Raw genomic sequence first — 21,135 nt, forward strand, 5'->3', positions numbered from 1 at the left:
CAGGTTGCTCCAAGCCCCATCCAACCTGGCCTTGGACACTTCCAGGGATCCAGGAGCAGTCACAGCTTCTCAGGGCAGCCTGTACCAGGGCCTCACCACCCTTATGGGGAAGAATTTCTTCCCAATATCCCACCTAACCCTTCTGTCTGGCAGTGGGAATCCATTCCCCCTTGTCCCATCACACGTATACCTGCTTGAAAGCTGTCACACATATGGAACTGCAGAACTTTTTGGACTGTCCCTCTATCTGCAGGACATGACACTGGCCAGAGCCACTGTAGCAGTACCCCCCACAGTATTCACAGCAGTTCATGGTCAGGTTGTTGGCCGAGCGGAACTGGGAGAAGCAGGCGTCGCTGCAGAGCTTGTGCACCACGTTCTGGTAATTCACCTCGTGCCTGATCTGGGAGAAAAGGAATATACAGCAAGGACAGAAAGATTGTGTTCAACTCTGAGCCAGCAAGCTGTGCTGAGCTAAGGAAATTCAAATGAGGAAATTGGCAATTACCACTGCATTCTTCTGGCACATGCTGCACTTGCTGGAAATGCTGTTGGTGTGGATAGTGACAATGGGTTTCCTCTTCAGTTCATATGTGGACAGACAAGACTGGCTGCAGAAATCCTTACTGGAGTCTGTGTTGTCAAACTGGGCAGTGATTACATCCTTTGGATTTAGAATTTCTCTATGGAAAAAGAAAAACAAACACAGAGATAAAGGATTAATGTTGGTTTCATGTCAACTTGCTGCTCTCGCTTATTCTGGGGACTAAACATTCTCCAGGAGAGGGTGGATACATTTAATTTAAACCTTTATTTTTTGCTAAGTACCTGACTTCATTTTTGCTTTCCTATTAGGAAAACAAGAAAGAAGTACAATTCTTAAGTAGGTATTTTGTAAAACATTTTGTATCTGGACCTAGGAGTGGCCTATAAAAAAACACTTTCTAGCATTGAATCTTTTCTAAAGGAACTTGGAGAAAGTAACTGTGTTGCACAGTCTTTATTAACAAAATAATTTAGAAAGAAGGATATGTTGCATAATTCCTTTTAGCAAATAAGGGGATAGGGAAAAAATGAAAAACCACAATTTCTAATCACCATTAGTTCAGTCCACCATGGTCTGATGAGTATTTAAACTTTCTTATCTTCCATCCAGATATTTTTTTTATTTGTTGCTGGATTTAACACACTGAACTTTCTCCTGATTCCTTCTCTCTTTCGAAACAGTCCTTCACAGAAAAGTTTCAAAGCCTTGAAGCCAGAAAACTAGGAGAAAATATTTATATAAGCTCCTTGCTTGGAAGGATGCCTCCTTCTCACTTGTCCTGTCAGAGATAACCCATTTTTTAACAGAATAAATATAAATTGCAGTCAAGACTTCTAAACTTTGCTACAAGGCCTTTTCACTCTAAGGCAGCAAGTGAAAAGAATAATTAATTGAAGCCTCAAGTTTAAGTTCAGTTGGCCTTGTAAAACTTGAAGTAATAAATTTGTTGTTGAAGAAATGATGAACAATTCCTTTGGCAAAATAACTTTCATAAGTAGAAATAATACATATAACCAATTCTCTATAAACAGACTGTAGCTCAATCAGCCTGGAAATTATTTGCCTGGAGTGAATGTATAGCAATGACATCTTACAGAGCCAGCCACAAAGGTCTCCTTTTGCTAATTTGGACATAAAACAAATGAACAAAAAAATTATAACAATTAAAATGTTTTTAGAGCTGAAGATCTGTGACTGTGTATCCAGCAGGACTGTGGAAAATTTTGGTATTTTCTAAACTTTTTTGTCCAAATAAGCTCAAAAAAGCCAGCTTCACCTTTCCACTCTAGACCTAGACAGAAAGTAACTGATTTGGGTGCTAAAACTTCCATTACCTAAAACACTCAATTGCTAATAAATTTAATGTCTCTACATGTTATTAAAGCAGCAATGATGTAAATTGAAAATCTAAGATCTACAGAAATCTAAGATCACACAATGGAGCCTAAATGTAAAGTGAATTTTTTTTAGAATCTCAGGAAATATTCTGCCTTGAATATGTTAACTCACCCAATGTTTTACCTCATTTTAGGGATTGATAAATCTATTTTTCTCCATAAAAATAATGCATAAAATACTTTTTGAAAACGTACTTTTGTTAGTAGTTTTGAGAGTGCAATGACATTTTGAAATGGCAGGAAGATGCGGCATCTTTTGAAATACAATTTTTCATATTTGGCTCATTTAAATCAAAAAAAGAGAAGATGCATTCTGCACCACAGAGGCTTTTAAATCTCTGTGTACATAAAAGCCAATTAAGGAAATGGGACTGCAAGCAGACAGACCAATTAGCAAGGAACAGCATCAGCCAGCACGTTTTGAAGGGAAGTGTAAGAGGAGCAGCGCTACCGGCACAGCGAGGGGCACAAGAACAGAGCTGAAGCCTTTCATTATCTGCTGGAATATCAATGATTATTAGATACAATGAAAGCACTGTCCTACTTTGAGCAGCTTGAGCAGGTTTTCTTGGTAGAAGCTGGTGGGCGAGAAGCTGGAATGGTGTATCCAGTGAGGCACAGTGTGGAGCAGAAGAGCTGGGTTGAGCCTTTCCTCTGGTAGGCAGTTTGGCCCTTCTGCAGGATTTTTTTACAGCCAGAACAGGAAACCCGAACAGCTGTGCTTGGAACTGAGGGGAGCATTTTACTCATGCCAGAGGATGCCACAGCAGGCTGGAAACCTGATGACAGCTGTGGAACTAAAAAAAAAACACACAGAGAAAACACAGAGTAAGTGTTACAGATCTATTACACAGAACACACTGATGTGCAGGGGAGAGCACAAGGCTCATGGCTTTATTTGGGTTGTCAGGGTTTAGAGGAGAATCAAATAGCACATGAACTCTCCACAAATACATGCCCTGTGCTGGTTTTCTGCATAGCAGATTTTTATAACTACTCTGAAGACAGACTTTTCATGTAATCATAGAATGGTTTAGGTGGGGAGGGACTTTAAAGATCATCCCATTCCATCCCCTGCCACGGGCAGGGCCACCTTCCACTATCCCAGGTTGCTCCAAGCCCCAGTATCCAACCTGGCCTTGGACATTTCCAAGGATGGGGCAGCCACAGCTGCTCTGGCCAATCTGTGCCAGGGCCTGCCCACCCTCACAGGCAAGAATTATTTTCTAAGACCTAAACTAAACCTGCCCTCCTTCAGCTTAAGACTATTTAACACATTCAGTTCTCCTATGCATTTCACATTCAATTTTCCTATGACTCAAAACCACAATTATTTTGTAATCTCAATTTTATTCTCTCTAAACCAAACTAGTTCTTCATTCCTATTGGGATCAGACACAGCAAATGAAATGCAGAGTGACCTGCAAGACTGTTTGCAAAGGTGACACATTTTACAGGTTTAAATGAAATTAGTCTTTTCTATTCCTTACCAAGAGGATTGCCACTGACTGAAAATACAGCACTGATTTTTAGCTCCCCTTCCTGAGATTTTGGCTGTTGGCCGTACTCCTGAAAAAAAGGGAAAGGAAAAGGAGAACAAATACACACATGTAATAACAGATTACATGATTCCATTCTTTCACAATGCTGCACTGAACCTCAGGGAAGAGTGGGTGTCCTAAGCCTGCTCCAAAGGCTGGGTGATAAGTGAGCACCACACACAGCTCCTGCTCAGAGCTCCACAGCAAACCACATCTGAGGGGGAACAAATGGACGGGGGGGCTGCCTGGTGCATCCCCCTCTCCAGCTGCACTCCAAGATACCTCAGAATTCAGCCAAAGCTTAAGAAAATCTCTGCTTTCCATTCAAACTTTCCAGCTGGAAATGCTTTTGCAGCCCTTGCTCCTGCTCTGGGATAGAAGTTTTACCTTCACATAGAGGAGAGCAATGAAATAGAGCTGGGACCTCATTGGGGAGCATTCTGTATTAACCAGGAGTTAGGACCTTGGAGCAGCCTAAGGTGAAGCTTTGCAGCAGACCAAGGCTGGCACCAGCAGGGCCAGACCATCACAGTCCCAGCTCCAGCACGAGGGGAATCACCTCTCATTTGGTAGAGGCTGAGAAAAGCCCTGGACAGCTGCTGCAGGAATAGCTGACATGCTACAAATGACTGGCTTAGTCCCCAGCAGCTATTCACACTGACACCACACTTCCTGCCCCTGCTCTCCCCAGAAATCTGAGCCAGAAAGCAGCTTGGAACACTCCACATGTAAATCTTAATAGGCTGAACAGCATAATCTCTTGGAACTACAGAGATGATAAGATTTAGCCTACTTACAGTCGTTTGGGAGTAGTGAGGCATGATGTCATGTTATGACTGAGCTAAATGCACTGTTGCTGCCTGGCTGCCAGGGAAACCAACTCAGAATCACTGAGCAAAAGGAAGCTCTCCCTTCCCAGTGGCAGAGATGCTCCCCCAGCTTCTGCCAGCTCCTAAAATCCCACAACAACCTCCACGTGCTCAAACTGAGCATTCCTCTCACTCTTGTGGGAAAACTGGAAGTTTCTATACTAGACAACCAAACTATTTCTCAACATGTTTCCCAGGAGACAGCAGTGGTATTCCTTGATCATGTGAACCATCAGACTGGAACAATCTAATCTCAGGTAGAGAAGCTCTAAGCTGGGTATGGGCATGCTATGATGATTCTTAAGCACCAGTTTTATTACTATTATTTAAAAATTAACCATTTGCAGACATACAGTTTTTTAAGCATTTTAACTGCAATTGTATCCTCAGCCAAGAGTAGGAAAAGAAATGGAGGCAAATCCTGACATCAACTGTGCATGATCAAACAGTTTCACAGCAGCATAACAGTGCTGAAAGCCAAAAACCTTCAGCTCCAACTATTGGTTACAGCAAGAAATGCTCTTATCTTTCAGGAAATATATTTTAAAAATCCATAAAATCCCCCCCATATTAATTCCATTCTAAAGCAAAACAAAATGAACTCAGTTCTCCTACTTTTCCAGTATCAGGCAGAGTTGATAATCACAGGATTTTACTCCAGGAAGGAATATTTTGAACCATACGATATTTGACATTTAAATTCTTCAAGTCTTCATTTTTACTTATTAATATTGATAACCACAGACATCTCTCCTTGCATTCCACACAAATCCACACAGCAGATGCCATCTTGGGAGGACAAAAGAAGAGACAGATTTAACTAATCTACACGTGGTTTGACATTCTATAGGTTCAAGGAAAAATAAACCCAAACAACCCCACAGAGACTGAACACATCAGAAGGACAGTAAAATCTGAAGTTGCAAATATTTTACTTATTAAATTGAGGGTATTATGGGAAAAGAAGAGAAAGTGCTGGGAAGACAGGCCCAGAGAGCAGAGAACAAAGACTGATGCTAAAAACTAACACCTGCACAGAACACCAACACTCTTGTGTCAGTGAAAAGGGATGCATCACTTTGGGAAGTTTTTCACACCTTGAACATAAAAAGTCTGACAGATAACCCAGATATGAGCAGTAAGTAGAGAGGAATTGCAGCACAGCTCGTTTCCCTGGTGTCACACAGCAAACCAGAGATTGGCTGCACTCAGCAATCCTGGCCCCATCACTGCTCAATCCATAGGTCAGACCTTCTCCAGGTTGCAATTACTGAGTTTTTCCTGTATCATCATAAAAAATGTCAGTCTTGAATGAGAAAGTTGCTTTAACACATACTTAAATTGACTTCACTGACGTGTGGCTACTTAAATATTTTGCTAAGACCTATAAGTGCTAATTTAAAACAAGAACAAGCTACTGTGCTTGCAAAGATAACTTTTAAGAAGGGAGTAGCAGCAATAGCACTGCTTTTATTTATCTCTCTAATTGTGACTATTCTTAAATTATTTAACAAAATGTGATTTAAAGTTTATTTCCTAGTTAGATAAAGAGTCTATGATGCCACAGATTTAGTTACAGAAGTTTGAGAGCACTTGGCTTTGTTTCTAACTGAAAAGAAAAACATTTTCAGAGACAAGGTAACAAGACATCAAAAAGTTGAGGGGGTTGGGTTTCATAGTAGTGTAAGAGGGAAAAATCCTTCTACTAAGCTACGTTCTTCAAGTTAAATTTCGGTCAACAAACCAAATAAACTGCTGAATTTATGTTCAGCTAATGTGGTCAGCTGTCAGACCAAAATGAGAAATGCAATGGGAAACTTACCTCAGAATTACCAGGTTCATCTTTAATTTTGTCTAACAGTCCCTGCTGTGGGGCCATAGCTTTAGCATATTCGTCATCCAAAGGCTCCTTCTTAATTCTAATATTTGGTGCAAAGGAATTCCCCAGCTCTTGTCCAATAGATTCCTTACTAGAAAATAGGTAGCTAGACTCCTGAAACAATAATATGAAAAAGAATTCACCCTCCTGCATCTGCCATGAGGAGTTGGGCTGCTGCCAAGGGGAGTTTGTGCTGCAGACCAAGAGATTTGGGTCCTGCCAAGGTGGGAGAAATGCTGGGCAGCAGCTGCTGCCTCAAGCTCCCTGCAGCCCCTCTCTCATCCCACCCCCAATGCTTTCCACTCCTCTGGCCAAAGCAGAAGACACCCAGCTCTGTAAGTTGGTTGTTTGGGTGTGTCTCCTGTGGATACAGCTGTTCCCTGGCTCATGTGGAAAAAAGGCAGCAGGTCAAGTGGATGCATCCAGCTGTAGGTTCGGCTCACCGGTCACTCCAACCATGCTGAACAGGAAAGTGGCTACCAAAAGAATCCTCCATCCAAACAGAGGGTCAGGAAAATTTTACAAAATTATATGTACTGTTTAAGTAGCAAAGATGCCTAAGAGTCAGAAGATCAGTTTCCTTAACACTCAGATTTACACTCAAATACAAAATACGTATTTTGAATTATTCCAGCATATTGCTGCACTTGCAAAAGTGGTTGAAAGATCTATAGCTTACCCTGAAGTTAGTTTCTGGAGTTTGTGGCACTAACTGCGTCCGTAATGTTTCTTCTACTTGATTATGAACTGAGGAAAACATATACATTAAATAGAAATGAATACAGGTTCCAATGCATTTCCTTTAAAACTAGCAGTCTCATCCTGCTCCCCAACCCCAATGTCTGACAGCACCTCACCACTATTAAACTACTCCCTTTCTCCTCCCTGTAGGTAAAGTGGTAATCCCTAAAGAGAATTGACTCTTTTTTAATTATTCTATTGGATCATTATTTTCCCGTTCCAGCAAAATAGTTGTAAACTTCCGACACAAATTGTTCATTCAGAATTTTCCACACCCCAGCAGGTTCTGAACTCCCCTGTTTTGACATTTAAATCAAGAAATACTTTTCAGAGCAACATCTTCCAGCTTTTTCTTTGCTGTTCTGATCTTTTGCCTTTTCCCCTCTTCTCAGGAAATAACATCTTCTGCTTTTTTAGAATGTATCATTTAAAAACTTTGGATTTGCCTACTGGATGCTACAATGAACATTTATTATTCTTATTTTGACTACTGACTACTTTATCTGATCTTTTAACTGTAGGTATTTACAACTTTCTGAAATACATCTTATGTAAAGAAACATTCTTCCTTTGATTTCTAACTGAAAAAAAAAGTAGAGATATATCTGTAACTTCTATTTGTTTTAAAAAATATCTTTATTGCTTCATTGGTGCCACCTAGAAGCATTGATTCTAAGATGCTGCTGCTGAACATATAGTTTAAACCTCAGAACTGTAAGCTGTGAATGTGAACAAGCAGCCAGGAGTCCCTCACATGCTGGCTCATCCTCCCTCTGCTGAATAAGATTAAAGCATGTGTTCCTGCTTGGTTTATTCTTAACTCCTTCATTCACTGTCCTGCTGTAACTTTCAGAGCTTCAGAAGTCAAAAATAAGTGTGTGGGCAGCAAGATTATGGTAACTGTCAAATGAGAAAGGGATTTTAGGCATCTTTGGTTCTCTCCATGTTGGCTGGATGAAGTCCAAGACACAAGTATTTGAGGAAGAAGGGGAGAAGCCTCTCAAGAAAAGCAGATTTCAAGCTATGCTCTGGCTTAGATCCTGCAGACACTAACTCTTTCTAGCAAGCCTTTCCCTAATGCTTTAAATGCCTAGGCATTGGTGAAGAATTGGTGCTTTGCTCAAAAAATCTTTACTGGCCATCAACTTCATCTAAACTTCATCACCTTTTCTTTTAAAAGGTCCCCTGGTCTATAAAAAACAGTGAGAAAAACCAAAAGGAAGCTTGAATTGTCACCCAGCTTGGTTTAGGAAACCACAACAACAAAGGGTATGTTGAGGCTCTGTAACCAGCTGTGGTGGATGAGATCTCCCTGACACTGTCAGGCCCTTTGCAAATCCTCCTCCTAACACAGAGTTCATTGGATTTCAGGGTTCTTCATAAAATGCTCCCCTACACACAGCTTTGCCTGTTCTCTTCAACAAGGTGATGTTTATAATAACTAGCCCTATTGCTGATTTCTCTCTAGTTCTTTCTTCCTCTTTGCAGGGCAGCCAGGTCTATGATGACAACAGTTACCTGCTTTGTCAAGAAAACTGCTTTTCAATCTAGAATCCATATCTTTAGGGATTTTTTCCAACCGTTTTTCATTATCTTGCAAATGTCCTTCTCTATTCTTGTCCTTTGCTGAAAAAGTCTCTTTGCCATTATCTCGCGTTATGCTAAAATCTTTTCGAAGGGATTTAAATACAGGGCCCTGCTCAAAGGGGGAAGTGAGATCCTTCTGGATTGCATTCTGAACCTGAATTTCTTTTTCACTGTCCAGTTCATGATCTGGAACTCTCTTGCCCTCTTCCAGATGATCTTCATCAGGAATTGCTGAAGAAAGAGTGTCTTTTGGAGTGAAATTCTGATCATCTTCGTTGTCACTCCCAATAACAGGTATGCCTGCAAGATCCCCAGAGTTCAGAAAATAATCATGATCATCACCCTGCAGTGAATTTTCAGGTCCTGCTCGATTCGCTACTCCGTAAGACAAGCTGTCGAGGACGGGAGTTAAGCTGTGGTCAGCATCCTCAGACATCTCTGCATCCAGAATTTCACCACCTACGGAGCAAAAAATCCCAGTCAACAGTCAGAAAACCGACTAACTTCATCTGCAACGAAGGTGAGTGTCCTAATCTGGCTGATGCAGCAATTCCTTGAATGCACTCAGCCTTCTCAGGCCAACATTACTGTGGAAATATTGCTGACATAGAAACAGTTCACCACTCTGAAGCAGAAGCTGAACTGAGTAAAACTAACCAAAGAAAGAAAAAGCATTAATTTCCATTCACCTCACTTGCAGCACTTGTGGAGAAGGCTATGCAGGAGGGAATGAGCAGGAAGGGCTGGGATGAGGGCAAGACAGTCTTGTTCAGCAGCAATGACACTTCCAAGTAAGGCTTTGTGAAACTATGACATTAGAGAATAAATAGAAATACTTACATTTTTCTGTAATATCAAATACCGCATCAGATTTATCTTCAAACTGTAAAAAAGGAAAGCACTGTGTCATTGTCTTGGTCAGCTGCCATGTACTTTGCTAAAAAGTAGCTGATGAAAACCAAGCAGAAGGCTCACAATTCCTCCTCCTCCTTCCTTCCTTGACCCAAGCAAGTCTTTATGAATTAAGAGTGTTAAATCACTGAGAAGCCACACTAACCCTAATAAGTTCAGGATGCACAGAAAAGGCACACAAGGAAAATTTAGAAATAGTGTTGCTTCCCAGAGGAGAGGGAAGGGAATGTCAATTTTCTCTTCTGCCTGGGATACCAGTACCAGGTCAAGGCCACAGATGCTATACGAGCCTTCATTCCCTCTGAACACTGAAATGAAAACCAGGAGCATGGGCAGCTCCCAGTGCCATGGGCTGCACAGATCCAAGGGTTTCACCTCTCTGACAGGGAATGTCCCTTTTCCAGGAACAGGAAAATGGAATGTTGAACTTCCCAACACAACAAGTGTCAGTATGAGCATAAGAACAGAAGAACCAGATGCTGAGTGCTGCACAAACATCTGTCTGCATTAAACATCTTCTGAAAGATGTTGGAGGTGTTGGCATGCTTGGATGCTGCCTGGAGAAGGATAATTAAAGTTTCCTTCAGAAATGTCCAACTCATTAACAGCCTTCTTTTCTGCCCAACAGATAACAGTAATTCATTTAAGCCCTCTCTCCTTTCTCTGCATTGCCAGCTCTACATTTCTTTCCTGGTAGATCCTGCTCACACTGCAATTCTTAAGCCATCTTAGGGAAAGTAATGGGATTTGATAGCAAAGGGATGAGCCCTAATTTCATTTAACTCAAGTCATTTAGTTGATAAATCCGGTGTTTCTCAGGACTGTGATGGGAACTATCAGCTTGGTAGCAGCCAGCACTAGGAAAGGATGACAACAGACTGTCCCAGAGGTCATTTGATGGCAAAAAGTCCCTTTCCAATACCACTTGCAGGTCTGCAAAGACAAGGTAGCTCCTTCAGCTTAACTGGACACAGATGGAATAGTGAGGACCTGTCCAGCATGGTATCAAGTCAGTTGGATACTGCACCAGAACTTCCAACTTCTCTGAGCAGACACTTGAGGCTGGAAAAGTGAAACACAGAACCAAAACAAAACAAGGTTACAGTTCCACAGGGCAGATCCTAGTCTCCTCCATGTAATTATCTACAGGGAAAGAGTAAAGAAACACCTGCCAGGAAGGTTTGCAAGGCCTGAGCTCTGTTCCTGCTGTTATGATCTCAGGAGTGTCGGGAGATGAAGTTTAATGTTGATCTAGAAGCCCATTCACAGACAACTAAGTTTACACAGGTATAAAACTAATCCCCATAAATACTGGATACACTAAGTGCTCATACAGGCTGCTGAGAACAGGGACAGCAGGGATGGGCTGCTTTTAGAGAAGAACATGGAAAGGAACTTGTTGCCATTTGATAATAATAACAGAGCATAAAGTTTTGGGAGGCAAAAACAATAGCCCAGAGTCCTTGGCTCTACACTGACCTTTTCTGATCCTTTTTTGCCTTCTGTCAGAAATTCTCTATCCTCTCCAAAAATGTCACAACAGAATTTGATGGTAGGATGAAGGGAGTTTTCAGTTTATATGAAGCATGAGCTCATCCTTTTTTCAGAGCAGATTTGTATCAAAGTAGTTATTATTCAACTCTTTTGAGACCCAGAGTACCTGGGGGAAGTATTCCAGATTCTGCACAACCTTGGTTGCCTTACACATCAAAACCCTAGGTATTCCTTCTCCTCTTCCCCTGGTAACAAATCTGCCAACAGCTGACAAGCCCAGGAATGCTGGTATTAGCAAGGGATACATTTTGCAGTGTGGATCTCTCTAATTGTTTCATTCAAAGAAACACTAACAGGCAAGTTAGAACAAGGGGCCACCTGCAAGAGCATGAGGGACTCCCATAAATATTATGGAGAAGCTGGAAAACATTTACAATCTACCTGGAGAGAATCCAAACACAAGGTCATCCTAGGGAAAAAAAATAACCCTCTTTGTTTCTTTACACATTATTTTGTGAGGCTATGAAAAGAAGGATATTTTCTTCTTTCAAAAGATTTTCGAAGGAAGATCTGTGTCTGGGGTCAAAAGCATTCCCTGGAAATATTTATAACCAGGAACTCCAGCATCTGACAATACCAGCAGCCTTATCTAAGCCTCCATCTAGTTTCTGACTGTGAACAGCATCAGAACTCCCACATAGTGTAAATTCAAAGGGAGAAAACCAGGGAAAGTGTTTGGATGATTGTGTGTGTGAACACATATGTATCTACACACACATAAATATATATATATATATATATATATATACACACATACATATACCAAACAAATTACTCATTCTATAAGTCTCTAACTGGACAGTCCTTGAAATTAGTGCCTTTTTTTTTTTTTTTCCTGCATTAATGTGGGATATTCTCTCAATTATACACTTCTAGTCCCATCCTCAATGTCATTGCAGTCTTATTTAATGCCATCTCAGGAGGAAATTTTGTATATCACCAGTTACAAAAATGTATCACTTTAACCAATCAGGTGTGTTAGCTTTTAACTGGATTAGGGTCTTGGATCACACAGAAATGTGAACAGCAACACCCAACTTACTATTTCTATATTATTCTATCACAGTTCTGCAAGACAATTCCCTCTCTCCCGTCCTCATGCTTCCTCCTCTCATTAGCCAGTATCACCATTAATTCCTTTTATTTCTTCTGCTCAGATTTTTTAAGATTTAGTGAGAAGTGAAGCAAAAGTACTTGAGGGACAAATGTGGAACTGATGGCATTTTCCTGGGTCACTTTTGCCAGACCTAAGGAGAGAGGTACCTCAACACCCCACACTAAGTCCTTGATAACTCCAAAAGGAAAGTCATAGGAACTGAGAGTTTTCTGTCCAAATACTGAAGCTTCAACTCTTCAACTGAGTTCTCAAAACACACTTGCAGTTGTAAAACAAAACTCAATAATACAATATTCTAAAACACCTTAATTAAATCACCTTGACCGATATTTGCCAGAGAATAATAATTCTTAGAGGTTTTAATCATTTAACTCTGTAAGAGTTTAATACAGAATAGTTTGAGTTTGGTATTAGTGAAATTCAACATTTTAGGCTATATCCTTCTTAGTGTCTGCCTCATTAGCTGGCACTGCACACAAAGTAGTACTCTGCCTACTCAGGCTGTATAAAACAAATACATGAATGAATGAAATGAAACAAGAATACAGAAATGATGACAAAAAAAAAGGTATTTCTGAAAGCAATGTGACTTGCTTAAAATTAACTACTCTATAAATAAAAACAGCATTGCTTTTATTAAAAAAAAAATAAATCCACCAGATCTGTCACTGTATTTTTATAGATGTACATGAGACTCTAAGGGAGCAGTGTCACAGCCTCAGCACTAACCTGCCTTTGCTGGGAGCAAGGGACAGGACACACATTTACACTTCAATACAATGTGCTAATTTGAAATAACCAAAAAGCTGATCCATACCTTAACAGTGTTCAACATTGTCATGGCACCCATAAATCAAACAGTTCATAGATTATTTTTGTGCAGTATAAAAAGAGAAGCTGCCTATGGCTAAAGTATTGCTTTATATGCCAAACAGAGAACTCCATTAAAAATAAACAAGAGTGTAACTACTTTACACACACAGACATATCTTTCTAGTAAGCTTCTGAGGTTTGATCCTAGATTTTAACATGCCCATAAGCAAACTGTGGAAAGGAAGCAGATGTTTAAAGAACTGCAATTAAAAATAGTCAGAGATGATTCTCAGTTTGCCTGTAGTTTCCTTGTGCCTCTACACACAGCATAATCCCCACTCCAGAATTCATTCAACTGACATGACACTGTTTGAAACAAAAAAAAAAAAAAAAAAAAAAAAGAAGGAATTGAAATGTCAATTGCTATTCTTGAGGCAGGTGGGATGAGCTCAGTGAGCTCAGGAAGCATCCCCTGACCTTTTCCACATGACAGGGATGCCAGGCAGCAGGCACGGCACGCACAGAATCACCAGCGGCTCCTGCCGGAGCTGCTCCCCGCCCGAACACGGCCAGCCCTACGGAATCCTACCTTCCGAGCACCTGGGGAGGGGAGGGACGGGGTAACAAAGAGCCAGGCTGCTGCACATACCTGCCACAGGAAAAGAAAGGTTGCGGCAGGAAGAGAACCTGGCGGGGTCACGGCCATAGAGCCGAGCGCGGCGGGGCCGCAGAGCCCCCCCTCGGCCGGCTCCGGGACCCCGGCACGGGAACGGCTCAGAGCCCGCCGGGCACAGGGACATGAGGCATGCTGGACACTTAAAAAGATTGTTTTTAATTCAAAGTGGAGATGGTGATGGGAATTTTTAAAGGTAAATCGCAAACAAGCTCCAGTACGTGTGAAAAAAGCAAGCATTTCCCAGCTGCTTGTGGCTCTCTATATTCTGTTTAAGAAATACAGTTTTACTTTGGATCTCACTTACACATCTTCAATTTTTAAGTGTGAGGACAGATGATTTAGGCACGTGCTGCTCCCCTTTCATTTCTGCATTTTAAGAATTCTGGATGATTCACCAGAAATCACAGGGAGCAGCTTGGCATGGAAGTTTAACAAACCTTTCTGCCACCAGGCTTTTCTGATATTCCTGAGATTTTGGAATATTCACAGGCCAATTGCAAACAAAGCTTATAGTTTCCATACCCACCCAGCACACACACAGAACCTGCATGCTGTAACCAACATAAATGGGGGTAAGATAAATTTGTCAAACACACAGAAGTCACAGAGAGCCTTATTTTTCTGGAATATTGGTAGGTTTAATCTATATCTACAAAAAACACAGGAGGATCCAAGTCCTTTTCCTACTCACCCACAAAATCATGGATTTGAGAAGGAAGCAGCTCCAAATTCGATGGTTTCACCTTGCAATCACAGAATCTCAGACTGGTTTGGGTTGGAAGGGACCTTAAAGGCCATGGGCAGAGACACCTTCCACTATCCCAGGTTGCTCCAAGCCCTGTCAAACTGTCTTAAGTTGCAATACAGGATGTGACCAAAAGTTTGTATTTTATCACCATCTGCTGAAAACACATGGGGCAGTGATCCTTATCTCTGTAGGAGATATCCTCTGCTAATGGCCCATCTGTTAAAAACCAGGTGGGGCAGTGTTCTTTATCTTTTCCAGGACCCATCCTCCCTCCAGGAAGATATGGGCTGTTAATGAACCATTGAGTCCCAGGGCATGACTGATAAAATTCCATCATCCCACTGGGAGATGCTCCACCCAGGGGAGGAGCCAAACATTTCCTACCCAGATAAAAACAGATTTTGGACAACAAGGCACCTTCTTCCCACTGGATTCCAGAGGAAAACCAGACCTTTCCACATCATCCCTGGAGCTTCAGAGGAAACTGCACCTTCTCCAGGAGCACTGCTCCAGCTGAACCACATCTGCCCCTGCAGGAGGATGCAGCCACCATTGAATGGGACTGTGCCAACACCCTGACTGACTGACGGGTGTCAGCTTGGATTCTGACTCTGGCAGGGTTTGGGATTGTTCTTTGTAATACTGTATTTCTATTTTAATTTTCCTATTAAGGAATTGTTATTCCTATTTCCTACTTCTGTATCTTTGCCTGAAAGCCCTTTAATTTCAAAATTATAATAATTTGGAAGGAGGGGGTTTACATTCTCCAAGAGAGGCTCCTGCTTTTTTTAGCAGACACCTGTCTTTCAAACCAGGACACCAACCTGGCCTTGGACACTTCCAGGGATGGGGCAGCCAAAGCCTCTCTGGGCAGTGCCAGGGCTTCACGACCCTCAAAGGGAAGAATTTCTTTCTATTATTCATTATAAGGAACAAACTTCCTTGCAATGGTCTTTGCAAAGACACCAGATTTTGATGTGCTTTGGGCTTGGCAATTAAGAAACAAAGACACAAACCACACGGCAAGCAAACAAACCAAGACATACATAAGAAAGACTTTGTTTCCAAACAAAGAACTTCCCTCAAAACCTCAACCCTGGCTTGGTGCTGAACCTCTCTGCTGCTGGTAAGACATAACCAAGCACTGAGGCTGGGATTTTGGTTACACTGAGGCTCTAAATGAACTGAAATAAAAATAATTCCAGTTTCTCACATTATAAGGCATGAAAACTAAATGGAAATTACGTGGATGTAAAAATCCCCAATATCAGAGCAGAGTCTGTGTCACAATATGTATGTTTATGCTGTGATGCTCAACAGTTACTCCAAACCAAGTGTTTCAGTCCACTTACATATTTTAGGTTATTCCACAGGCAGGCCAGCCCTGTCCAGATCACAAATGTGTGCTTTTGGCCAAAGCTTTCAGAAGCATGGCTAGTGAGAAGATTATGTTCTGCAAAGCATGGAATCCCCTTAATTCCATTTAGCTCAGAAGCTGAACAGCTCATTAAGAGAGTTGTGCTGTTTAGGGAAAGCCAGTCCATGGAATACAACTAAAAAGTACCATGGGTGACAATCCAGGGTGGAGCAGCAGCACCAGAACCTCAGGAAGATTACTCAATGTCTCTTTCAAAAAGATGATTAATTATGTTATTAATTAGTTGCTACTAATAGGAGAAAAACATAAACCCAACCCACTGTAAATAAATTTTTAAAGAGAGTGAACTGATTGAACCTGAAGTTCTCTGTTTGTCATTAGAATCTGCCCTCAATTAAGAAACCCACAAGGTGGTTTTGTGCACAAATTTAGAAAATTTACAACTGTAGCACTTTCAGCTTGGCAAATACAGCGGGACCATCTCCTGCCCAGGCTGGTTTGTGTTCCCAGCCCCACACTGGTGGCTGGGCTCAGCTCCACCAGGTACTGCAAGTTCTTTCCCCTCTCCTGGGAGCTCAGTGCCAACAGCAATGGATGGTGCAAATGGGAGAGCCTGGATGTGCATCCAATTCTATCTCAGTACTTCTGTCCTTAGACAAAATATCTGTTTCATTCTTCAAAGCACCTTCCTAATTCTGGCTTCCTTTTTGCCTTTTCCACAATTAAACAATCAAATCTTGTTAACAGCCTGCATTAACTGTACTTCATAAAGCTTTTGAGGAAACAGCACCATTTAAAGATGAATTTCAATACAGATGAAATCTTTTCATCTACTTTCAACCCTTTTAAGAAATATCAAGATGTGCAGAAGTACACAAATAAGTTATTAAAAAAATAACAATAAAAAAGGAAGCACTCCAAAATGTCTCCTGTGGGAATAACTCTGTAAAGTTGTGCTAATTATGTTTCAAGTTCTTCTCACCTAAATTTAGACAACTAAATATTAGTTTATTAGACTAATACTTTAGGCTTCCTCCCTTTCCAAAGGAATGAAGGAATTCTGGCAGCAGCAATTTATCCTGCCATGAGACTGTGGACCAGCCATCAAATGGGAAAAGGACCAAATGCAGAATTAAAATCTTGTTTTTGTCACCAAAAGCCTGATGTATTAAACTTTAGTTATGAAACAATTGGTTATGATACATTTTTTACTAAAAATTCAAAGGCATTAGACACAACATACTTTAAAACTATCTAATGTAGAGGTAACCCCTATAATACTCCAAGCTACTTTTAAAATTAAACAAATTCATCTAAAGCAGTAGGAGACACAGTAACAAAAATTAAATATATTACCATCACTCTTCAATCAGTATTTACAGAAAGGACAGATAGATCACATAATTTTTGGCTCAATATCAGTTTGGAAAAGCAAGTTATAATCTCTTAAACTTTTCATTTCCCATGAAATTTCAGAGGAGCACTTCCAGAGGAAAAGAGCATGGCACTAGAGGCAGAACACAAGCTAAGGGGATGGACACTGGGAAAACCCCCAGTTCTGCTGCCATGTCCTCAATGAAATATTCTCTGCTGCAGAAACCTTATTTTGAAGAGTTTAGAGAAAAAGTGTTATGAGCAACAGCACAAGTGAGCTCTTAGGCCTTTACCACACTCATGGAAATCATCTGAACTGAGGCACTGACAGAAAACCTGGAAGTTCATGAGAGAAAACTTCCTGTAAGACTTACTCAGAAAAGGAATGATGGGGTACAAGAGTCTTTGATAGTAGAATCACAGCATGGTTTGGGTTGGAAGGGACCTTAAAGATCACCCAGTTCTAACCCTTAATGAGAAAAGAGTTGAGATAACCACTTCAAGAACACTGTGAGTGATTTCAGAATTAAATTCCACAATCCTAAAGATGCAAAAGGCCTTGAGTTGGGCACGAAGAGCTGACTTAACTTTCTGTATTTTACACAATGTGAAAAGTCTTAACCTAAATGCCTGGCATCCATCATCCTCATTTTTGGATAGAGAATTTAAAGATTATGACATTAAAACGTCCTTTGAGAGGTGAACAAGCCTTGGCAGAAAAACATTTTCATTATCTTTGTACCATTCTGGAGTAATTCAGCAACAAAACTTCATAAATGAGAAGATCTTCAATTTTTAATTACCATCATGCAAAATTAAAAATCTTTTGCAAACACCTGTCTTATTGATGTGGACACCCAAGTGTTCACCTGTTCACACCACATTAATTTCCAACAGCCCAAGTGTCAAATTTCAGTACAGCCCAAACTGCCTTGTCTAGTCCAAGGGGTTATTGACAACTGTTGTAAATAAATTAACACTCCAGCCAAAACAATTAACTGTTCACAACAATGATATTATACACAAATTAAAGTCGAATTTCCATAAATATTTTTATAAACTACACAAAGAACATACTAGCAGATATCTTTCAAGTTAATCTTGATCTTATGTAGTAAATGTTTTCCTTAGCATACACAACAGCTTAAGGCAGAAATTAAACTGCTCTAAAACAATTTACAATAAAAACTTACCAAAACCTATTAAAAATCTAATTAGATAAACTTCTTTCAGTTTTAGACTGGCAAAAACTTGAATCTTTAGTTTGTTGCTAGTTCATGGATTGAGTTAAAAGATGGTGACTGCTTATCCCTGGGATTTGCAACATGCCAGTTTCAGTGGATGTGCTTCTGGAATAATTGCAGAGACTCTAATACTGAAAAGAACAATTCTGAAAACACCACCAACTGCTAAGCTCCTGTCTGAAGAAATCATTAAATTAGTCCTTATTTTCTTCACACAAAGGAAAATAATTTATATAAGAAATGCTTGTTATGCCTTAGGCACAAGACTTAGAAGAATCCAAAATCATGACCTCCTGTAGAATGGGAACTGGGCCACTATGGGGAAGAGAACTGGGATATGCAGGTCTTCCATGACCTCATTAATTATTAGGAGATCTCTGTGTGCTGGATTTACAGTTTGCTAACCTCACTCCTCACAGGCTCCATCAGCCTTTGGAGCAGCCCAGGATTCCCTCTCTCCAAGAACATTTTGGCACAAAACCAGCTTTGGGATGATGCCTCACGAGCAAAGTTGTGTTTCCTCTTTCCTAACTTACTTGTCCAGGGCAATACCACTTTCCTGGATCATTCCTAAATTTTACTGAAGTCCTCTGCTTCAACAGGAGCAGAGAACCTTGTCCATGCCAACAGCACAGGAGGCTTTCCATAACCTAGAGGGACATGTGGAGCAATAACTGTTGGAGACTTTCAGACTTGGGGCCTAGGGAATAATTAGTCAATGGAGAGAGAAATGAATTTTCCCAAGACCAATGAAGATCATATCGACCAGATGATATTTGTTATTCCTCAGTAGAAAACTGACAAGCTTGGGAAGAAAAAAGGCAACATTCTGTTTTTCTGCAGGTGACACCACTTAACTCTACAGATAAATGGAGCATGTCAAGGCCATGAGCATGAAGAAGGCACAGACACCAGGACAGACTGCACGACCTCTGAGCAACCTGCTCCAACACTTGACTGTCCTCACGGTGTAAAAGTGTTTCCTTATGTCCACTAACATTTCAATCACTGGCAATGAAGTTTAATTCAAGATTTCTCCAGTTACTGTCCTACATGCAGCCATTTCCCTTCAGGCTTCCTGCAGCAAGCCAATATTTGACACCCCCAAAAACCTGCATGTTTATGTACTGTCTGTGAGCAATTCTACAAAATTCCTGGAGCCTATGAATTAAGTGTTTGAAAGACACAGGTCTAAGAAATTCACAGATGATGTTCATTCCCTAATGTCTGAGTAGTCAGACATCCACACAACTCACCCATTGAGACCCTGTGAGGTCATGTTCTATTTGGTAACAATTAGTTTCAATGTTCATCAACAATTAGTTTCACTGTAATCACAAGTTTCAAGTGCCCTGATACAAATTCAGTAGTTAAACTTCTCTCCCAAGCACCAATGGGAAACTTGAGCCTCTGCTCTTGTCTTTCCCAAGGTTGGTGAATGGAAAAGCTTCTTCATCTTTGGGAAAAGGGAACTGGACAGCTCGGTTTAGTAGCGGGCTATGGAGTCCTCCACACAGGCACAAATATTATTTAAACCTCATTTCTGGCAAAAAGCTTTCAACCAAATGCTACATGTGTGCAGGAAAGAGGACTGGACTCATGGCAAGATTATTTTCAGCACTACTTAAAACATTCACCCACGGTTCCTTCACAGCTACAAAGTGTTGGCCACAAAGAACCTTCCACTGGTTTAGAGATGAAGTAATTCTTCAAGTAAAGTTGGACTTGATCAGCTTGTAGGTGTTTTCCAGCCTTAATGATTCTATGATACCAAATAGATGAGAATGGACAGTGTGCTTACAGACCAAGGGGTGACAATGATGGCCCAAGTTGTGACAACTAAGGACCAAGAGCTGGGATGTTCATGGCTAAAGGTACTGGCACAAGGATACAGCCAAGTCCTGGAAGAGGCATGGCTAATGGAAATCACACAAGGGTACAGCCAAGTCCTGGAAAGGGCATGGATAATGGAAATCACACAAGGGTACAGCCAAGTCCTGGAAGGGGCATGGCTAATGGAAATCACACAAGAGTTACAGCCAAGTCCTGGGATGGCCATGGCTAACAGAAGTCACAGAAGGATTACAGCCAAGTCCTGGGATGGCCATGGCCAACCGAAGTCACTCAGCGGTTACAGCCTGAGCACCCAAGAACTGGATGGTGCTGCCATCTTAACTGACTCGGCCTAACACGGACAACTGAAATTAGCAAGAGCAGCAAGGACATCGTGCTTCAAACAAGGAGACGGACGGTGACGACAGCTCCTGGTTAGCTGCAAGTTTATTATTTAAGTGATGCCGAGAGGCTCGTGGCGGTGATGCTCAGACACTGCCCTGGGGGAGAGGAAGCCGAAGGGCCCCGAGGCCGGAGGGGCAGCGCTGCCGCTCTGGGGCCGGGCAGCTCGTGCGGGCTCGGTGCCCCCGGGACCCCCGGCGGGGCCGCGCCTCGCCCGCCGCATCCCGCCCCCGCCCGCGCCCCCCGCGCCCCCCACTCACCCTGCCGCGGGGGCCGGGCCCCTCCTCCTTGGCCTCCGCCATGTTGCGCCCCCCCTCAGCTGTCCCAGCCCGGGGCGAGGGGCCGGGGGTCACTCCCTCTCAGCCTCCCCGGCGCTCCGGGGTGCGGCGGCTCCGGGGGGCTCCGCGGCGCGGCGGGCGGGGCTGAGGGGGGGGCCCGGCGGCTCCGCGAGGGCGGCGGGGGGTGGGGGGGGCTCGGACCCGCCAGGCCGCGGCCGCTGCTCCCGGAGCTGCCCCGACCAGCC

The 21,135-nt window shown here is 41.9% G+C and overlaps 1 protein-coding gene across 8 annotated transcripts in view; it reads right to left on the minus strand.

Annotated features, from left to right (window-relative positions):
• The window catches only part of ZMYM4 (zinc finger MYM-type containing 4), a 43,903-nt gene extending 22,793 nt beyond the window's left edge, over positions 1 to 21,110 (minus strand). For 2 of the 8 annotated variants that reach the window (XR_008842082.1, XM_056509200.1), the window contains exons 1-9: positions 20,873 to 21,110; positions 9,402 to 9,444; positions 8,493 to 9,020; positions 6,913 to 6,980; positions 6,177 to 6,347; positions 3,435 to 3,513; positions 2,489 to 2,741; positions 509 to 683; positions 191 to 403 (exon numbers count right to left, since the gene is read on the minus strand). Coding sequence is in view for 7 of the 8 variants with exons in the window: in XM_056509200.1 (XP_056365175.1) it covers positions 191 to 403; positions 509 to 683; positions 2,489 to 2,741; positions 3,435 to 3,513; positions 6,177 to 6,347; positions 6,913 to 6,980; positions 8,493 to 9,020; positions 9,402 to 9,444; positions 20,873 to 20,914 (1,572 nt within the window). In the remaining variant the exon portion in view is untranslated. Of the gene's footprint in view, positions 1 to 190; positions 404 to 508; positions 684 to 2,488; positions 2,742 to 3,434; positions 3,514 to 4,969; positions 5,535 to 6,176; positions 6,348 to 6,912; positions 6,981 to 8,492; positions 9,021 to 9,401; positions 9,445 to 20,872 lie in introns of those variants that run through there. The other 6 variants (XM_056509201.1, XM_056509204.1, XM_056509206.1 and 3 more) reach the window with 5 other exon arrangements.
• Positions 21,111 to 21,135: the final 25 nt, after the last annotated feature.

This window comes from Oenanthe melanoleuca, chromosome 23, assembly GCF_029582105.1.
Source record: "Oenanthe melanoleuca isolate GR-GAL-2019-014 chromosome 23, OMel1.0, whole genome shotgun sequence".
Lineage (NCBI taxonomy): Eukaryota > Metazoa > Chordata > Aves > Passeriformes > Muscicapidae > Oenanthe > Oenanthe melanoleuca.